The sequence below is a fragment of the Nesoenas mayeri genome, assembly GCF_963082525.1.
Source record: "Nesoenas mayeri genome assembly, chromosome: 6".
NCBI lineage: Eukaryota > Metazoa > Chordata > Aves > Columbiformes > Columbidae > Nesoenas > Nesoenas mayeri.
This window is the reverse complement of record NC_137545.1, coordinates 17,397,174-17,419,066: the sequence shown is the minus strand read 5'-3', so window position 1 is coordinate 17,419,066 and position 21,893 is coordinate 17,397,174. Positions and strand designations below refer to the sequence as shown.

General features: G+C 36.9%; 1 protein-coding gene across 1 annotated transcript in view; it reads right to left on the bottom strand.

The window, feature by feature from the left end:
* The window catches only part of COL5A2 (collagen type V alpha 2 chain), a gene marked incomplete at both ends in the record, with an annotated part of 107,356 nt that overhangs the window by 63,375 nt on the left and 22,088 nt on the right, over positions 1–21,893 (bottom strand). Inside the window, one exon of the mRNA XM_080346948.1 lies at positions 7,653–7,837. Within this exon, the coding sequence (XP_080203074.1) occupies positions 7,653–7,837 (185 nt within the window). The remainder of the gene's footprint in view (positions 1–7,652; positions 7,838–21,893) is intronic.

Below are 21,893 nucleotides of genomic sequence, written 5' to 3'. Positions count from 1 at the left end.
ATGTCTATGGGATGCAACTTAGATATTAGACTTGAGATAACTTCCAGAGAACAATTCTGGGTATATGCAGACTCTAAGGTGACAATGTCCCACTGCTGGTGTAAATACTCAGACTTTCATTGCACTCAGAAATCTGTATAAACAACATACAGCATCCTGATTTACAATTAGGCTTTATATTATGTTTATGTTCAAGTCCCTTAAGAGGTGGCTTTATTGACCAAGTCACAACTCACATTTGTTTGTTAAATAAGACCAGAGTCTAGGTTCAATTTAATATGTTTTGCCTACTGAAATCCATTTAATGAGTTTGGGATGTTGTACTTCATTATGATTATCAAGAACATCAGCAAAAGTACTCATATTTCTTACACCTGAAGAAAAAGGCTGGACATATGGTGCTGCATTCTCAGCTGATTCAAAGAGTCAGAGCTCTGAAAAATCAGTAGCTGTCAGTAAACTGGATCTTCTCCAGTTCATGCTGGCTAAAGATTTTGACTTTCAGTCCCTCAATCAGCATCTGTTTTTTATATAGATATCTATCATTCTGTTCTATGAAGTTCCCAGAGGATTAGAAATAGCTGGCATCTATCCACAAAATAAACCAGAGGTTTGTGATCATTCCAGAACACAGTGTCCTATTGCTATATTTATTCACACCAGTGAAGAAATGTAATATTTCCAGTGTCCTTCCCCACCAATGGTCTGTGCTAATGCAGCTACTCCCAACAATCTTTCATGCAAATGAGGCCAAATATGTCATTGCTATATTACTTTTAAAATATTATTAGTCTTGCCAGGTTAGTAGGCTCATACATAGAATAATATTCATTAATGGCTTGATAACATATTTTTTTTTTTTTTTTTAATAAAATGCACTGCAGGAAATAAGGAGTGGTGATTTTAGATATTCAAGATGCACATTAGTGCTTTTTTGAGACAGACAGAGCACCCTCAGGGATGAGCGTGCAACAGTGGTACTGACATGGATGAGCCACATGACTGAGCTGCACAGGCACAGAGGCAAGATATGAACAACACGCCAGACTCTGTCCCATGTGTGCAGTGAGCCCAAGCTCTGGATCACGCCAGGCAGAATTATCATGTGTCTGTGCTGTGCCCAGACCTTCCAAATACTCCATGAAGGGCCAGTCCTCAAGAGCAGATTTTTAACTGTCTTAAAGTATAATGTAACTTCTTTCTTAAATGAAACAGTAATCTAAAAGTGAACTGTTAACACACCAATGTACATCTCCTAGGTAGAGTGTTATGCTGCCTGGATGTTTTCAAAAATTTATGTGAGAGTTCAAACTGTCAGTAATATTGCAACATATACCAGAGATGGATGTAATAAAACAGATTTATTTTTTATCCTAGACCACCCACAAGACTTTCTTCATACCTTCTGCAGGCTTTCAGCACTGAGTTGGCAGCACACTATGAATTAATTCTTCTTCACTGTTATTCACCAGGGCCTTATTCAAGGGTTAAAGCAAAACCCTCCAAGACTTACGGTGTCCTAACATCTACCTGTTGTCATGATTGTGACCATCACTCATGACATTGCATTAAATGAGCAAAAAAGAAAAACAGACAAATTTTCACAGACTAATTACACAGAACATCACTCTTCGCTTGTGTGAAGAAGTCCAGTTGCACCGAAGTTAGTGGATCACCATCACCACTCTCACTGTTACAATAGCTCTTCAGCACACTCAGCTGCTGAGCCATTTTTTAAAGAAGAGGGTGCATAGCCATTTTAAAAGCTGCAGAATGAGATGCATGTCTAAGTCTGGTCCTCTGTGTTGTATCTCTGAAGAACTACTAAAACTGATGAACTGAGAGAATATAAAACGAAATATAACTTTTTGCCTCTGGCAATGAAATATGCATAAATTGATATATTAACTGCCTGGTATCACAAGGGAAAACTATCCTCCATAAAACTCATTCTTATCGTGTCAGCAACTGCACTCCTGTACATCACAGACATTGAAGAAGAGAGCAAAATATTTTCATAGTGATGAGTTTGACAAAAAAGATAATAACCACCTTATTGGAAACAGATGGTTTACACTGCTATGCTATAGATAAGATTGTGTCAGCATTTCCATAAAAGGCCTTCCCATTTCCAGCAGTTTTAAAGCTGGCAGGAAACATTTCTACATCAACTAACAAGATACAATTCCAGAAGTGACCTGGAAAAATTGGGGGAAAAGTCATTTTTGTGCTAACACTGGAAAAGAGAGCAGGCGCTTTGGGGTCCGACTGACAGAGAAAGTGATAGTATCCCAGCAGTCCTCTGATTCCTACCAGAAACAAGTCACTATGCAAGGTCATATCCCAGCCTGCTTCTGTGGATCTCAGTGGCACAACTGCAATGACTTCATGGATGCAGGATCATAACACCCATCACCTCTGTCATATATGTACAAATATGCATATACATTTTATGAATAGTTGTAAACCAAGGATAAGACCTTTTAGAAACTGAAAATAACACAGGAAAAATAGCTATTTGGGATAGATGGAAAAGGTTAGGTCCTAAAAAGAAAATAAACAAAGATTTGTTGAATTGATGAGCTGTCACAGATTTCAATACTGCTGAAACAAAGCCCAAATGAACAAACAGCATTCAGATACATTTCAGAAAATATTAGTTCAGCTTTATCCTTCCCGAAAACATTTAAGTGCTTTGATCAAGAACTGATGATTACCTAGGACAGCTTAATGCATTTTGCTATCTGTAACTAATGAAAATTATCAGATTTTTTTTTTAATCACCTGTGTAAAAAGTAAATATTACAATGATCCTCTTATCACTCAGTTCCGGATCCAACCCAGAATTTAACATTATAGTATAGACGCTTCTAATTTAACAATCACAAAACCATTTTTAATTTCATTAAATTTAAATCAGGCTTTCCTTTGCACACTCACACAATTCACTTCACATCGACCAGGTCTCTGTTCTTCTTGTGCTAGAAACTTTGGGATATTCAAATTTCCTCCTATATTTGGACCACAAATCCTTTCTCGACAAGGAATTTGCTCATTACTTGACAGGAGACTTTTTGATGGGGTTTATTTCTGGTTGATGGGGTGTTTTGTTTTGTTTTGTTTTACTGTTGTGGAATGCACTGAAAAGGAAACATAAATTACACACTGTCAATGTGACAGATTAAATTTGTGTCAGATGCTGTGAGTTACTGCAGTTACTCTCATACATAAAACATTAGAATACACAAAGGTTACACCACCTAAATCTAGGTAATAGCTTTATATAGATAAATATATATCTATAGGTTAATATAGATATAATATTAGATATCTTATATTAATATTATCTAGAGAATTTTTATATATACTCAGATCCTTTAAGTATCTGGGAACCCCCTCAAAGGAGGCAATTTTTAGAAACTTGAACACTGATGCTTTTTTTGGGGGTGAATGAGAAATCAACAGAGCATTGAGCTCTGTGACTTCTGGTAGGGGGTAGGCTCCTGTACAATTCTGTACCAGTAAGTGTGAACAGAAGAAACTGCTATAAATTTGCATTTACTTTGGGGTACAGGGTGAATCTTCCCTGTTGATCTACTGCAGGACAAATGGGGAGAAGTTTACTTCCAAGATGAGATGCACCCCGCTGTGCACAGCTGATAAACTGCTATCTACATAGAAATTGGTATTATTGGATTTTAATACAATACTCATCAATTTAGAAATCTAGTAATTTAAAACTACTATGTAGTATATTTTGCAGTTTTTTCCAATTTAATTTTCTTCTACCAGGAGCAAATATATGAGGTGAAAATGTGTCTTTCTTTAACATCAGCAGTATGTCTTAGTGCTAAAAACATATCATGCCAAAAGAAAGATTACTCCTTGGGCACTACAACGTATACCTTCATTTTCTGAAATTATCTGGTATTATTCAGAAGACAGTGATTCAATAGACCTGTATCATCAAGGTCTGGGGATGCAAAATATCCTTTCAATGTATTAGAAGAACAATATACGTTATATTGTTTCAAGGCTGACCCACACAGCACCATTCCGCATGTTTGGCTACAACATCTTAACAAGCAGAAAGCTATAAATTGAGTTCAGAAGCAAACCTCACTAGGAGGCATTCCTTGGACATCAACACTGGAAGAATATAAACAACCTTGTTGTTTCAGGGCCCCTTACACTCTTGATGTTAAGCAGAGCAGCGTAGTTTACACTCAGTACAGTCCATAATTCAAATATAACAACTTACAAAAGCACATAGCTCAGAGATTGCTTGTACTTTGTAGAATCTTTCCAATGAATCAGAAAGGTGATCCCCGATTGAGATACAGTTATGACACTAATAAAGGACCAATAATAAATAAATATGAAAAGTCAATTCTAAAAAATAATCTTCTGTAGCTGCTGAGTATCTGGCCATGGAAACTAGTTCTAAAACTTAGTATTCTTCAAAGTTGAATACAAGACCCAGAAATACCTCCACTCATTAGTTCGTATTTGTTCATCAGGAAAATATAGAATCTCTACATATTAAAAAATATACTATTTCATAGAGATGGTTACAAAGGATCAAACTGAACTTATTAAACTGTAAAATCATCTTAGACACTGGCATTTATTGATTCTACTGTACAACCTGCCACATGGGTTAAAAGCCTTGGTTTGATATAGATCAGCCCTGTACACTATTAAAAATATCCATAGAAATCAGGTTCTCCACAATGACTATAGAGTATTCTGTAATTACATTTCAAGATCCTATTCAAATGATATTTCAGTTAATGATATTGACCTAATCTCTTCTTAATTATTATGTTAGTAGGCCACCCACACATTGCTCATTTTTAAAGAAACTATATTAAATATGTAATTAAAACTAAGCATACTGATTGGATTCTGAACAAATGAAGCTATTTGCCTCAAAAATAATTGCAGCTCTTTATAATTGCTTAGCTTGCTGACGTTTGCCCCATTGGAAGCTATCTTCATTACATGCAATTAGAACAAAGAAACAAGTTACAAAAAACAACAGAAGGCAGGAGCAAGAGGCGGATCATTCAAGGCTGATCTCTTGTGAGAGACCTGGGCATCTGCACCTCATAGTATTCGGTTTAGCAGCAGTTCCAGGACTCTTAAACAGCCCAATAAAGTTATTTGTAAAAGAGCTGGTGTGTGTACATGAGAGAAGAATACAAACACCACCACACCAAAGTCTGACCACCATTACAGATGGCAGCCTTTTTCCCAGATCCAGCCAAATACCACTGAAGAACATCCACTAAATCTCCCTGAAATTAATTGGAATCCTCTCATCCTTTGTAAGAGGCTCCACAAGCTGCTAAGTTTGAATGGGGTCAGCTCCAGACCCCTGACTAATATGATGCAATAACCAAATTACAGTCAGCCTTCAAGTAAAAAATGTAACACTAGGACAAGATTTCTGGCACATATGAATATTGATATAAAGTAACAATTTTCAAATTCTGAGGTACAGAAATCACTGTTGAGCTTCAATGCTTTCATTGAGGCACAAAAGGAATAATAAAGATTATGTCACAGCAGGAATGGAACAGTGGATAACAGAGATGATACTTTTCAATATACATCTCTGTTAAATATTAAGCAAATGTGGAGGTTCCAAGACTTCCAACATGCTACCAGAGAAGACATTAGACCTCGCAAGACACACCAGACCCCACTGACATTATCAAGAAGCACAGATGAGAACCTAATGTCCATAAGAACCTCATCTGTGTCTGCAAGGCTGCATTTTCCAATTACATAGATGCAAAACCATCAAAAGAACTAAAAGGCACCTTAACAGTTCTTGAGAAGCTAAAAGAATGAGGCACACTAAGTTTTTTAATAATGATGTAATCAATAAAAACATAGTTTGGTCTAACACAGAATACTGGACTCAAGGGTAAAGTGGTGAGAACGAATGAAGTGTGATATACAGAGGGAGAGCCAGAGAATACACAGTCTGTCACCTTCAGCTCCAAATACAAGAATCCAAAAAATAATCTTGATGCAACAGAAATTATTATATATAGCTATATATGTTTGGCCAACATGATTTATTTATTTTTAGTCCAAGCTATATAATTTTATAGGGGGCTGTAGTGGTGCTATGGAATAAGTACTTCACTTGAATACTTTGGAAAAAATACTATTTAAATACTGAAGAAAAGCTCTGGGGTGAAACCCATGGCTTGCACATTACCATCTTACTGCCTTCTTCATAGTGGTGAAAGTCCCTCTTCATTCAGAGCGACCATTTAGGTTTGACTCTCCCAAATTTTTGCATTCAGTGTGTATGTCCTATATATTTATTACCATACATAGAACTGAGCAAGGTTTACTCCATGTTCTGAAACTGCTGCTTCATCCTGAACTTAATGCATATAGCACAGTCTTTGATGTATCTATATTATAATACTCCTTTCAACATGTGGGAACTTTCTGGTCTCCACAAAGGGGGAAATTATTTTAACTCAGCACCAGAGATTTCACCTCAGATAATAACAGAGGGAAGCAAAACTTCATTAAATCACATTGGACTGTGAGAAAACATCCTCTAAGATTAGAAACTGAGGGACTTTACAGAATGTTAGAAAAAAGCCGTCAATGATACTCCTCTGCATTTTCATAACTTGTGATTTCTATGCATTTCTCAGCACACGGGACACTACAGGATAACTAACTTGAGCCTAATTCACAGCAGCTAGCAAAGTCCTATGTGATAAATTGCCATCTCCTGATGAGTCCAAAGAGAGCAGCAGAGGAGGGGATTTTCAGGGCTGTAGAATGTTCTGCGTCGCCAGATCCTCCCACAAAGCCTGAAGAGCACAGAGCCAGCGGGATGTTGAGCCCGCACTACAGCACACTGCCCTCTCAACAGTCAGCTCACTAGGCTGCATGAATTAACTGCTCTTTAATGACTTCATTAGACTGATCCCTTTTTTTTTTACTTTTGCTTGTTGCCACTTCAGTATGTAAAAGCCTCCATATATACAAACTGGTTATTTTCAAGAAAAGTTACATTTATTAGACTATCTGTCACTATAGGCTTTGCAGGATATCTTCATCTTTAAAGTGTGAGTTAATAAAACTCTGAAACACTGGGCACACAGAAATCTATTTTTAAAAAATCCAGAAACCAAGATGTTGTCCTGTGGTTACTAAGACCCATCAGAGACTTCAGATCTCACAAAGCAGTCCAAAAGAAACTTGTATGAGAGACAGATAACTAATGACTTTTCCAATACAAAACAAAGCCACATATTGTCCTCTAAATCGCTCTACTGTTACCAGTGCTGAAAAAACAGACAAGTCCATTTCCAAACCAAACCTTAAAATCTTGTTTAATTATTCTTCAATTATTCTCTCATGCTTCATGAGATCTGTTCTGAAAGCTTTAAAACTAAAACTGAATCTTCTAACAAAGTATTTTTGAGAAGTAACTAAGCTTTGTTTAAAATAGCATGATTGTGTTTGTTTAAGGTAAGATTAACTCAATTTACAGCATGAGGAGATTTCAATTATTGCAGATATATTTTTGGCTCCCAAATCCCCCCTGGTTCAAAAGCCACTCTGCAGCTATTGTTTAATTTTCCTTCAGTGAAACCTCGCATCAATACCTCCAATAAGCACTTTCACATGAATTTCCATCATCACAGAAAGCCTGTCAACCTCAAGAGACAAAAGAGCTTCTGTGCCACGTTTTATATCTATTTTTATATCATAGGAGCTCATTTTTCTAGGCTCTAACTGGTAGTTTCCTGGCAGATCCACCCACTCATACAGCAGCTTCTCATGGTGAACACTTCAAAACATCCAGGCAAGTAATTATGGTTTAGCAAATATCAAAGCTCTCTACCTAAGGAAACCATTGGTCTAAGTTTTGCAACCTAAAGTTTTAGCACATGATCCGTTTTCTGCTTCTACATCAGCTGTTCACACCAACATATATGAAAGGATGGCTCTGTGGAGCATTACTGCTGCCCAGTCTTGCATCTTCTTTTTAAAAGATAATTCCTTGTAATGGCACATTACCAGGAGGTGATGGTTAAGAAACCAAACTATTAACACCATTTTTATCCTCCATTTTCCTTGCTCTGCCTATAGGTTTAGATTGCTTCAGTTGTCTCGTGACTAAGTATAATAAATACATCTAATGAAACTGTCCTCTCATCACCAAAACATTTAGAGTAAAATTTAAGAAGCTGACTACAGCAAGCAACACTTTTTTTTTGTTGTTTTTGTGGGGGGTTTTTTGTATGAAGGAGGCTGAAACATCACTTTGAAAAATGCTTACCCTGAGACAGAAGCAACTTCCACATTAGAGAAATCCTTCCTCAGAATTAACCCGTAACTCAGGGTCAAAAAGGAAGCAGCATCTATCAGCCTTTTTGTACTGCAAACAGGTGGTGAGTGCTTAAAAACTCCACACATTCCTCAAATCTCCACGGACTGCAGCACATAGCAGATTTTTAAATAGTCTATTTCAATTTATTTGCAATCTTCATGTCTGTTGCAAAGCATAATGAATACATTGCTGAGATATCTACCAACAACAAATCCAGTCATCGCATGCCAGAACAACTTCAAAGTTCTTAAATGCACAGCAAAAATCAAAATGGTGCTACGAGAATTTATCTTCCAGCCTCTCCTATTTATAGCTTACTAGCAGCACTGCCTTTTAAGTGTTATCTGTCTTCCGGTGAGTAGACATACTTCCTGCTGCTACTTACTATCTACTGGCGCTACCTGCTAATCACAGCCAGGCCACAGGTTCTGTCACTTCATTCTGAGGACTGTGGTCAGCCCCCGGGGGACAGTGACAATGCTGCTTCAGGGAACTGGAGACTCGACTCCAGAGCACTCCTGTCCACTGCTGAATGGTTTGGAAACCTGAAGCAGCTGAATGAGACACACACTTGTACTTAACAAAGACACTACTCGAGATCTATTATCTGCCAGGAAGTTTTCTCTCAATTGCTTTTTAAAAGTCATTTTAGTATTTTAGATAACTGCCTTTAATGGCAAACAGCATAAAGTAACCCAAGATTCCTTCTCCTCCTGTTTTAAACTAAACCAGGTAACACCTCACATTTACAAATATATTCTGAGCCTAAAAATGAACTTTTGAATACTCCAAAATAATAATGTCTGTTGGCAAAACAAACACGGATAAATCTAAATTACTGACATAGCACATTATTTAACTGTTTATCAAAAGATATAAACATGGACACGGTATAAAAAGCTGCAAAATCTTTTTGAGGAACTTAATCTCTTGGAGTAGCAGTTCATCACCACTTTACACCAAACATTGCTGTTCTGATTGTCCTCAGGTGAGGATTCAGTTTCTTTGCACGTTCAGGAGTTCATGACTTCAAGGAATGTGAGTCACACTCTGAAATACTACTTTCCCTTTTTGTTTCCATTAATTAAAATTGCCCACAACATTTTCATTTACGACTTATGCATTACATTATTTTATAATATCCTGCTCTGTGCTGGATAGGATATACAATAAATGGAAAACAGACACAATCTCTCTGGGATTTCATTTATTCTGAATTTTTGATGGATATATATATATGCACGGAATTTTTTCTGTATTTCAAATAGTTCAGTCTGGAAATGTGCCAGGTTGAACTTAGTATACTTAAGAACGTACGCTAAATGTCTGTTAAGAGCTAAAAAAATGGACATCATAATAAAATAGAAGGCAAGTACCAGCTTATTTGTGTGAAACCAGCTGTTTATATGTCATAAGGATAAAAGATATTTAGGAGCACTGTACAAGGAAAAAAATCTGTGACACTCTGTGATCAATGTATAGCAGACCAGAAACTTCCCTCCAAGAAAGAGAAAAATAAGCACGTTGGGGGGATTCTTGGAAATTATTTTTTTTCCTATGTTTGGATGGTGTTGCTATTATAGCCACCATTTCTAGCAATGCTCAATTCAAACACATTTCTAAATTTAAACACGCAAATCTCTTTCCAATCAGTTTCCCATTGTAACCTTTACAGCCATTTTAAAACATGTCTACCAAGCTTGAATTCACAAAATCATCCCTATAACATTGTGGAGATATAAGCAAATAAATGAATTACATATCAATCACAGTGCATTTTAAATATACACAATAAATTACATATAAATCAATATGAAGATACTGAAACCCAAATTAGTTACCTAGTTCCTTAAATGTATTTCCAAATGGATTTCATGTAATCAATGTTGATGTACAGAGAAATAATATAGACTTGCTCATGGTAACATTACTAAATTGCACAGTAATCAGAGAGTATCTCTATATGAGTAGTAATGGTAAATATCATCTTATAAAAGTCTCCATTTCTACTGTGCCTCTTTATCAATTTTCTCAGCTAGGTAGCTCCAGCTTATCAGAACCAGACATTTTTTGAACTATTAATATTACCTTCATACCAGGAGGAATCCATCCATACATCTGAAACAAGGGCAAATATTTGGTTCCACTTTCTCAATGAGGCAAGAGGTATAAGGGTCTAATGATCAAAATACAGTGTTCCCTTGAGCTACCTGCGGGTAACCAGGCACCTACATAAGAGCTCAGAAATTAACAGCTTGTGAGGATGCAAGAAGTACCAGAAAAAATGTATTCTACATAGAAGACTAAGCACCCTGCCCAAACTTATATTTTAATAGTTCACTATAATTTCAGCCAGTCTCCTCCAGTATTTGTCATTCTCTGTGTATTAATCTCTTTTAATGATGAATAATGGCTTTCTCCCAGTTAATTTGGCAGAGATGTGGTGAATTGCTCAAAACAGCATCCCTTGCACAGTCCAGTAAAGTGGTTTTGAACACGTGGTCCCTGGGTTTAAACAAAAAAACCAACCAAACAAAAAAATCCCATGGAAAGAATGACAGCCATGTATGAAGCACATAAAATACAGATGCAGCAGTGTGCCCCAGCTGCCCTGATATTCCAAAACCTGAGCCCCAACCTGAGGGAATCAGATTCCCCCCCTTCTAAGCCATCCTGCAGCATTTCTCCTGGATAAAAAATGGGGCATGAAAGGAAATGGGCAAGCCAGGATTGTGGAAATTGGCCTTTTGTTCCCAACATGGAATTGGATTATAGTTAGGACATACATCTCAGCCCCTTGGTTTAAAGAAAGCTGGATGAAAAATCTGTTATTAGTAGATTTACATTGCTCTACAGTACTCTGCATGCCCAACACTTTTAGGGACCCACATATTAAAAAATGCTGAAAAAAACACATTTTCCTGAAGATCAGATGCTCTTAGCAAATCTCTCTGGGTTTTCTTTCCTGCAGTCACTGCACCCCCACTCCCCTGAAGTTCCCATATATTTTGTACACTAGGTATATTTTGTGCTGAGAGAACTAGATAAATATAATGAGAGACTGCTAAGGTAAAATTCCTGACAGTGGTAGTTACTAACTCAAGCATAGAAGGAAAAAAAAAAATAAATCCACATTTCACATATCTTTATAATTGATTACATCCCACCATAGCACTAAAGAACAAAAGCACGTTTTCCAGTATTTGAATACATATGGGAACCGGAGAGATAGCCAGGAAGGTTATTTCATATGGAAATAGCTTCAGTCTTCCAGAGTTCAGTAAATTATTCCATTTCTTTAAAAATATCTCCCAAATCCCAAGGCAGACTAAATCCAAAATATGTGGAATAAAAATCAGTCTGAAGGCCCAGGTTAGCGCAAAGCTTGATGAGATTCATTTTCAGTCCTTGGCCAGAGTTTATTTTCTTTCCCATTTACACTCAACAAATCACTGCTTGTGCACTTTCCTTCTATTTCATGTTATTACCCTGACTTACTCAAATAAAGTCCTGATCTAGGCTATGGCAAACTGAAATGGTGCCATTCATCACAAAGAAAAGCATAATCTAGCAGCGACACATCGTTCAGCTCAGCAATACTCCAGCTGCTTGCTTGGCACTCTTCTTTTTTAATCTCAAATATATCACCAAAGTGGAGTTCACAGGGAGCAGAGTTTATGGCCAGCAAGCACTACCAAACAGGTGGTAAGAGGACACTATTTTAATTGGCATATAGGGCATTAACTGACACCTAACGTATAAAACAGATTAAATTCACACCACAGGAAAACGCCTGATATCTGTAGAAAACCATAATGGATTACAAACAGCCCACCAGCTAGTCCTGCAGGAAGGAGCTCCAAATAGCCCTTAATCAAGCATACTCCAGTGTTTCCTAAATGTGGTGTCTGCATGCTCACCATGCAGTATGTTTGGAAAATGAAAAGCAGGCATATGTGGAGCATTTTCTTTTCAGTTAAGCATGCCCCCCACTTTGCTGCCTGTTAAATTTCAACTACTTCAGCTTTTCAATTTAAAAAAATGTTTAGGACTTGATCCTCACACATTGAGTACTCTAGTGCCATTAATCACTAGAGACCATATGTAAAATGCCCATGAGTTTACTGACACGTGGCAGTTACCGACACAGAATCAGACACGTTACTAGTCACAGAGCTTACTAAAATCAGTTGGTCATGGGCAGCAAAATTCTGAAAAGAGGTCCCTTGCAAATGGACTAGGTCTTTCTGAAGAGAATTTTTCTATACAAGTAATTCATTCTACTGGAGGCAAAATAGCACAAGTAAAGATTACATCAGTTCCCTCCCCTTTTCTCATCTTAGAATAATAAAATACATTGTATTTAGAGCTAAGAACAAACAGCTTACAATTTGCACCTAGCCTGTATTAAAGCGCAAATCAATATACTGGCAGCAATAGTAATAAAAGGAGATTGAGTCACACAGTTCAAATAACTGTGTGTCTTTACACTGTTTTAGAAACCACTACAAAGTTCTTCCTCTGAAGCCAAATTATTTCACATTAGCAAACCAGAACAGTATCCAAGAATCCCAACATCATCAGCCACAGAGTTCATCCCATGAGCTGCAAACTTCTAAGCCCATTGGGGTAAATCATTTTTAATCCCCTGTTTGCCTATTCCAATGATTATCTTCTATCCCTTCCTATCTGCATTAGCTTTACACATAAGGAAAGTTTATCTCATGTTCCTCGCCTCTGTACCACCAACCAGCGCTCCAAGCCCTGGCAGCAGCTTTCACAAATCACCACGTTATCAAACACGAAAAGGAGCCAAATTGTTTCAGCTAATGTGGTCTGGGTGCATAAGCAAGAAACAGCTTTTAGGAAGAGGTCTTTGATCTGACCTATGAGCACAGTTAGGAACAGCAGACAAGTTTACTTCTGAAATAGAAGACAGAGATTTAAGAATAGTTCCCTGGTATTAACTTAGATAAATCTCCATTAGACCATCTCTCTCTCACACACACATGCAAAAATTAAGGTGTAGTGCAGTACACCAAATACCTTTTTTCAGAGAGTGTTTCAGACCTTAACTCTTAAACCTTATTTCTTAGCTGTCATTTAAGTCAGCTCAATAACATCTTTTCTTATAGAAACAGCATAACTGGACAGATTTGCAAATTTCTAAGAGTGACAGTACAAAAAGGCATTTAGAAAATGTAGTGGCTCATGTTGTATTTAGTTTTAGTCCGGTTGGACCTTTCCAGGTAGATCAAATACCGGCATTATACACGGTGTTTCAAAAAGATCGACCCATTTTGAAATCACTATATCTCTGCAACTACAAACTGCCCATGGATGAAACTCTCACCACTGGAAAGGGAGGGGCACAGAGTTTCAAAGGATTCTTGCTCCTTTCCCAGCACACAAACAGCCCCAAGCTGAGTCATTCACAAGATGACGACCCCTTGAAATATACTGCTTTCAATTTGAGTCCACCTTTGTGAAACACCCTGTATATTCTGAATTCTTCCTTTGTGTGTAAATATGTATCATCTGTAATTAACATCAAATAAAGTGTGTACATTACAAACAAAATGTAAATATATGAAAATCTTCATTTAAATTTAATTTATATAAAGTTAATAAATGACTATACATTGACTAGTCTAACATTCATGGCTTAGACCATGATTCAGGAAATCACCTATTTCTCCTGCTGTTCAGGACTAGAATATATTTAGCGTAACTATAATAACAAAACTCCTTCTAAATGTTGTTATTATTAAGCGTAACTATTATTCCACTATTAAATGGAATTTAATAAAAAGTATTATTCTACATATTTCTGCCTTACATATGATCCAAACATTATCATGTTTGTGTTACCCTATCCATTCCCATGATTTCAGGATGGACTAGTCAGAAGACGTACGGTATTTTTCTTAAAACTATAGATTCTAGGTCATATCACTTATGAGGATTTAAGCTGTCATGAAAATAGGACACCATTCTGGCCCCAAGTTTGCAGAAGAAAACTTTAAAACAGAAACTAAATTTAAAAAACAAAAAGGGGGGCATAGGGAAGCCTAAAAACCTAAAGAAATGCAGAAGGCAAGTAAAAACCTAAGCTTGTGATTTTTTTTTTTTCAACATGACTTGTGATTTTATAAGGTTTTTGCATTGGAAATACTGATACATTTCTGTTCCAGTAATTCCTTTACAAGCATGTAATCAGGACTGCATACCCTTTCTTACTAAATCTCAGCACGTTCTTCTGTCTCTTGAATTTCAGTCCCATTCTTTCCCTAAAATATTCCTTCGCTATCCCCTAAAATTCTCCATTGTGCTTTCAGAAAGGAAAGAATCGCCTCAAGCCTTGCCACTTGCTCCTTCTCTATCTAGGCTACCAGGTTTCAAACTAGTCCTATGGTATTCATGTTCCTTACCTGATATAATTGTGGTTGGTTGAAAAATAATAAATCTAGATTAAGATTCTTCCTTAAACAAACAAGCAAACCAACCTTACACCAAACACATTTATATAAATACAAATTCTATTGCACTAGGAGCAGGACAGTTAAATTTAGGTTTTGTTTTTGTGGGGTTTGGTTGGTTTTTACAGTGGGAAAACTAGTATTAGAAAACACACTGTAAAATCCCAGTGGAGAGAAGATGAACCATCACTGTAGTAACACTATCCCACACAGTTACTGTACAGTAAAATCCAGGCTAGTTTTCCACATTGGCATGAGTAAATGCATATTAATTATCTAGTGGTGAAAACACATCTTCTTGGCACTGAGGACAAAGCTATCTTTTTGTTCACTTTGGCACAAAATCAGTTTCCAAATTGATTTCATCTCGTATTATTGAAGCAGCTCGTAGCTTCATTTAGAATACACAAACTCTCATTTTGGTGGCTGTTAACAGTCCAAAAGCACCTTTGATGTTTATTACTTAATTGGTGCTTAGTTATTTAATTATCAATACACCTGCTAACCAGGTGCAGTTTTAAGCAGCTGAAAATAAATAGACAAAGAACATTTATAAAAATAACCTCACTAACATTATACACAGGTCTATTCATTAATTTCCTGTTGCAGACCTTCATTTTCTGCCAAAGAGTGAATCAGGGAAGAATATCAATCTAGAAATTAAGGAAAGCTAAGAGTGCTTGTTCATAGACAAGCATACATTTGCCTTTTACCATAAATCCAACCGAGTGCTACCCAAATCTGAAGTCTAGAAAAAGGTAATCTCAATTTTAAAACTTTCAGGCTAATTTACAGAAGAGTTCTGCTAAAATTGAGATAATCTATCATGGTGATACTGAATTATATGTTGTCCCTTGCAAGAAGTGTGCCCTTAACACTGCAAATTCTGTTTTGCTTTATTGTCTTGAGCTTCTCTCACGTTCCCATCACTTCAGCCCAACTCACTGATGCTTTTTGTGCAAGAAAAAAAATGCATGAGGCAAACCATAACCAATATATTCCATACCTTATTACTGTAGTAAAAGACACCCAGTACCCAGAACTTGGGCAATCACAATGCATGTTCTAACAAGCTGTAAGGAAAAGCAACTACGCTGGCCTGCTGCCATCACAGTGGTATCTGTGTGGAACAGAGGAACAATGCACAGGCTAAACGTACTAAAACACCTAAATCCTCCTCCTTACCTTCATATGAACCTTCCCTATCTGAGAGGCTGTTTTACTGCACCTACCTGGAATCTTCTTGTTTCATCTGAAGTCCTGCAGCTTTCAGGCTGTGAGGCTGGATGGCAGCTCCCAGCAAGGCCTGTGCCACACAGGGGGAAACTTTCACCTCAAAAAGGCGGGAAAGGGACGGCTGCCCTGTCTCAGCAGATCCAGGGCCCTCCACAGCTCAGGGGGGGAAGGCTATGTCACCCTCAAAGTAGGGAAGTTTCTCCTCATATTCAGATGGAACCTCCTGTGCTTCAGTCTATGCCCGTTGTCCCTCATCCTATCATTGGGCACCACTGAGAGGAGTCTGGTCCATCCTCTTGACACCCACCCTTGAGATATTCATACACATTGATGAGTTGTTCAAACAGGACTGAGTACATATAAACCACGAAGCTGAGGGAGGGTCTCAGCCATATGCTCAAATGCAGATTTCACAGAGAAGTGAGCGGTCAATAAAATAACTGCACATGTGTGTTTATAGGCCAGTGTCTTCATCTCCCCTGCACAAAACCAGAAAACATCCTCCCACATTTTGGTTGCATTTAATCTATTGTCTGTGAGGTTACGGTCTTATGGGCTTAATAGCAGTCATTGTTGGCAACAAGTGTCCTATCCAGTCATGTTTTAGATTTGTAACAGCTAACTTTTCATAAAAGTAAATGAGATCTTCATGAGCAATACAGCATTAACTGTATTTCAGTTTCATGACATTAACTGCATCTGCTATTATCAACATCAGATTGTTCGTTCTTTTTGTTTAGTTTGAGTTTTCAATTTCAAAATGCTTTCTTAGTAGCCAAGCTTTAATTAATTGCATGTGTTTCCCCAGTTTCCAAGAAAAGCTTAACAACAGCATTATATGTATCAGAAGCATGTAAACATTTTCCAATCTTTGCTCTTACATCCTTGTCCCACAAAAATATCTACATACTCACACAAAACAAACAGCTAACAAACTCACATTTACTCAGCTTCAGGAGTACCAAGCATTCATCATATTCACTGATCCAAAAACATCAAAGAGACCACTCATTTTTTGCATCATCAAGCAGTTTGAGCTTAGTTTACCTTGCCAGCTTGTAGAAAACAACTCAATTATAAATAAAAGGGAGCTCAGGTATTTTGCTGTAAAATCCTTTCCAGGTCATGAGAACAGAAGAAGCCCAGTGATGAGTCCTGGCCTGCCACCAGCCGCATGGATACTGTCAGGTTCTGGCAGGGCTGCACTGCTCTCAGCCAGTCTTCCTCAAACTGAAATCCTGACACATCAGATACACTATTTATGTAAGGGAAGGCTATTGGTTTTACTTTCTGCTTGATACACCTCCTGGTATAGCTGAATTCTAGATTATTGAGCCTTCAACCCCGTTTCTGGTCTGGCTTTTTAGTCTCCTGCAAACCTGGACTACTCTTACTTGGTCCTTTGGACCAAATACACCCCTGGCTTCTTTCCATGACTGATCTTTGCTCTCAGAAACAGCGGTGCCTTGCTCTGGGCTGCATTTCTTTCTTATTACATGTTATTTCACCTTCCATAGACTCACTATTATCCTATCACTATTATATTAATGTGCTTGTTCTTATTCTGTAGTTGCACCATTGCTACTAGTCTAATTTTCTAATTAACTTTTTACATTCAAATTAAAATTTCAGGTAAAACACATGCTTCAGTCAGGGAATTTCTTGGCATTTTATAAAATTCAAAATATTGAAATAAACTCATTAATAACTTAAATGAGTCTGTGAATTACCCTTCACAAACAAAACCAACAAAAATAAAGTCTGAATAGTATTTCAAGTGCAAGACAGTCACAAAAACATATATAGACAGTGCAGAATAAAAACTTACCGTAAGTACACGCACATTCATCAGTATATTCAGCTGCTTAGATATAGGTCACCTAGTGATATTTGAGATACTAAAGCATGCAAGACCTATAAGAAAGGGTAGCAGATACAACCAGGACATGCAGGAGACTAATGCTGTGCTGGACTTGCAGGGAAAGGCAAAGCAGAACATCTCACAGCTTCTCAGATGACCCCAGGTTCTACATTTAGGCAACTGTTACATCCCAGATCCAGCACAGCAGGTCTGTATGACCGTGAAATAAACCATACACTTGAGTATTTTGCTGGATGGAATAAACTCAAGCAGGTTGTACTGCCTGGGAAAACCAATTTAGTGCTCCTGTGACAGAGTCCATACAGCAGTTTATCTGAGTGTACACAGTCTCAGCACATGTAGGCAACGGCCCTATTTAATTTTACATATTCATGATATTTAATTGCCCCAGCTTGCCAGCTCATATTTGTTTTCTGGATCCACAAAATAAGCTGATGAGAACTGAATTTATTTGCCACTTTTAGTAATCTACTGAAGTTATAAAAGTAAAAATAATTTAAGTGAGATAAAACCATTATAAATAAACATATACTGTATGTACAACCACTCTGAGGTACGAGGATCAGGAATTCACTTGTGGCTGTATTTATTGACCCTTGATTTATTTATAATATTTGGGGTTCTGTCTTGACTTACAGAAAATGTCTTTTCTAAGGAGTGCAAATGCCTGTCTGCATCCAACAGGCTGTCACATGGCTTCACTGGCAGGTTCTGTCATGCTGTTATCTTCAGGACCCCAATTGGCACCAGTCTGCAAGCTTCATGCTACTTTTGAATAACCTACATACAGGGCTGGGAGGGTTTTTTTTTAATATTTGTAGAATAACTTGTGTTTTGTTTTGACTCAACTCCAGTTTCGGCTTGCACATGCCTGGCTTTGCAACAACCTGATGTTTGAATTCAAATCGTATTATTAGGTAATCTTCTAGTTGTTAAATTATTTAGAGCCTTAAGCCATGCTTTGTCTTTTGTTGTATTAGGAACATGAAAATCATTTACCAGGTATTTAGTTTGCGTAATTAACATAAACCATTTGCTGCAAATTTTAATGAAGTTGGAAATATTTTGCTGGCATGCTGTGCCTTCAGGAGAAAGGGCAGAGTTTGTTAGCTAATTCTGAAGTACTTTAAACCTCTGCTGTAGCATCACACATAATGATACCAGAAACACAATTTGCAGATACCATGCCTAAAAAATTACTAATAATGCTCATATACTTCTTTTGAAATATTTTTTCCAACTTTTTTTTTTTCCTGTTCATTGAATGAATTCATAGAAGACAGATTCTGCTAAGTTTCCTGTGCAATATTTTAATATCTTCCTAAGGAGATTAGGATGCTTACCCTTGCATTACATGAATTTCAAATGTATAAATATAGTTTGAGCATGCTCTATTTTTAGTTATGATTAATATTCTGCAAGAAAATTATTTGTGAAATTCATAACTGAAGGAAAACCTTTTCCATTGTACCCTGAAACAGCAATGTTTTAAGATGACTTTTAATTTGCATAAAATATTTAAAAGACATAATTAATTCAATCAAACAATATTAAGGACTTCAAAGTTAAAAAAAACCCCAAGATTATATAATATTATTTTGTTCCTATTTTACAGTTGAGGAATGTGTAAATATTTGAAAATTGTCCCTTGTTTCTGCTTGTTCAGCTGGAAAGATTTCTTTTATTGTTGTTTTCTAATGAAATGATGTACAACTACCACTCAACCTGAAGTAAAAAGGGCAAATAAATTGCTCCTTTCAAATTCAGGCCTAAAAGTCTCCCAATTTAGAACACTGAAATCTTTACCTCTCTGAAATAGTAGGCCTATTCATCTTTGAGGACAGCTACTCACCAAGTACATTCCTTCTTTTTTTTTAGCTGGCCAACTGGAGGTCACTGTTCAGAAATGTGACCATAGTCTGCACCAAGTTTTTTTTAAGCTAGTTTCTATTTAACAATGAATTTGTGTAAACTAAAGCTTTTATAAAAATTGAAAGCATTTTCAATATCAAACTGATTTGCTTGGTTCACTTACTTCTCAATAGCAATACTGATTTTGGTGTTAACATGTTAACGTGGGATTTGGACTCAACAATCCTTATGGGTTCTTTCCACTTCGAGATACTCTATGATTGTATGATTATTTCAATATTGCTTGCCTACTGACATATTGTGAGAAGTCGTGCAGTTCTGGTCCACGAAAATAGATTTGTTCCCAGAATCTGCCAATGGTGATCTGCTTCTCTGTCCTTGTCTCAAAAACATCTGAGGGAAGAGGGCTTATTTTACTCTGATTTTGAAGTAAGGTGAGTCCATTTGAGATAGCAAAGCTGAATAGAACCCATTCCTATATGCCACAGAAGAGTCTTCCCTACTCCATCAGAGGGAGACAATAAATTAAGGGCACTACAAATCATATTACCAGAAGACAAAGTTTACTTTGTAGGTTTACATCACCTGGCCATTTATTATACTTCAAGAATGAAGGACAAAGTTAAATTTGCTGAGTACATTTTGCTAATAATTTTCAAAAGCATTTTAGGGATTTTAATGTCCAATTTCTTCTCATGAGCTGGCAATGTCATTATCAAGTCCAAATAAAGACATCCAGTCACCACGTTTTTCGAACCTTGTCTTTCCTTCAAAGCAGTTCTTTTGCAAGGGCATTTCATCCTTTGGCATGTTGTTCCAGTTGAAAAGAATGGTTCCTTGTTGCCTCAAAGCTGCTTAGTTTTAGTCTAGGTAGAAACCACTCTTTTCATACTTACACACTCCACACGTGGGTTTTCAACTTGCTGTTCACACTTTTTCAATAGATTTTACTCTTGAACCCTACATAGTAAGTTTTGATTATATCATCCGCTTTGCAAATTTTTGCCGAATTAGCATTAGTCTCCTCCATCCCTCTAAGAAAAATGTGATTTCTCCACATTAAATCTTCGTCAGCATAATCACAAAAAGGGAATCAACTGCTACAAAGAGTCACTTACATTGCCTTGATCACAACTGGAAAAGATCACTTGCAATGGGAATGCACCTTTTATTTTTAATTAAGCATTTATCTTGACTGTCCAGCAATACAAGCCAGAGCCTGCAGTCTTTTTCCTTATACCATACTGACAAATACACCTAAATTCAGAAATATTCAGAAATGTTTCCAAATGAAGGGCTACACTCCTTATACTCCCATCTAGAACTCTTAAGTTCTCACACTTCTAGCAATGGAGTCAAAGAATGTCCTCATTAGCTATGTCAATGAATAAGCAAATAAGTGAAACTTTGTACTTTGAATTAATTTGTAAACATAGAGAAACTGAAAGTGGTTCACTGGAAAAGGAAAAGCAGCAGCATAATATATGAAAAGGAGATTATGGAAACTAAAGCAATGCCAAGTTATTAAGTATTATCAAATAGATGTCTTCTCAGCTTGAACATACCAACTATATGAGACTGCTTTAATCCATAGCTATAAAAACAAACACCACAAACCACAAAGATTACCCGTGTTTCCTGCCTCTCCATACCAGCTACAAAATATTTAGATTGCACTTGTGTCCAGATCTAATGCAACTGAAGATAACGCTTGTTAGAACAGAATTTTAGAAAGCTGATGTCAGTGTCTTTATACTTCCATTTTCCCAAACAGCTCCAGCCTTTTGCAGTTATGCTTATCAACTGGGAAAAAGAAAACCAAACACCTGAGAAAATACTTAGAGGGAAAAAAAAAAATCTTATCTCATTATGCTAATCCATTAACTGGTAGAGTAGGTCATGCTACTCATTCACTTTGTTTACATATATTTCCTCGGTTATTTTTGTTCTGGAATACAAGGTGTATTATTAACTCATATATAACATCAAACAATAACTGACATTCAACCATATTACTTAGCTTTGAGCCAATTCTAAAGAACAA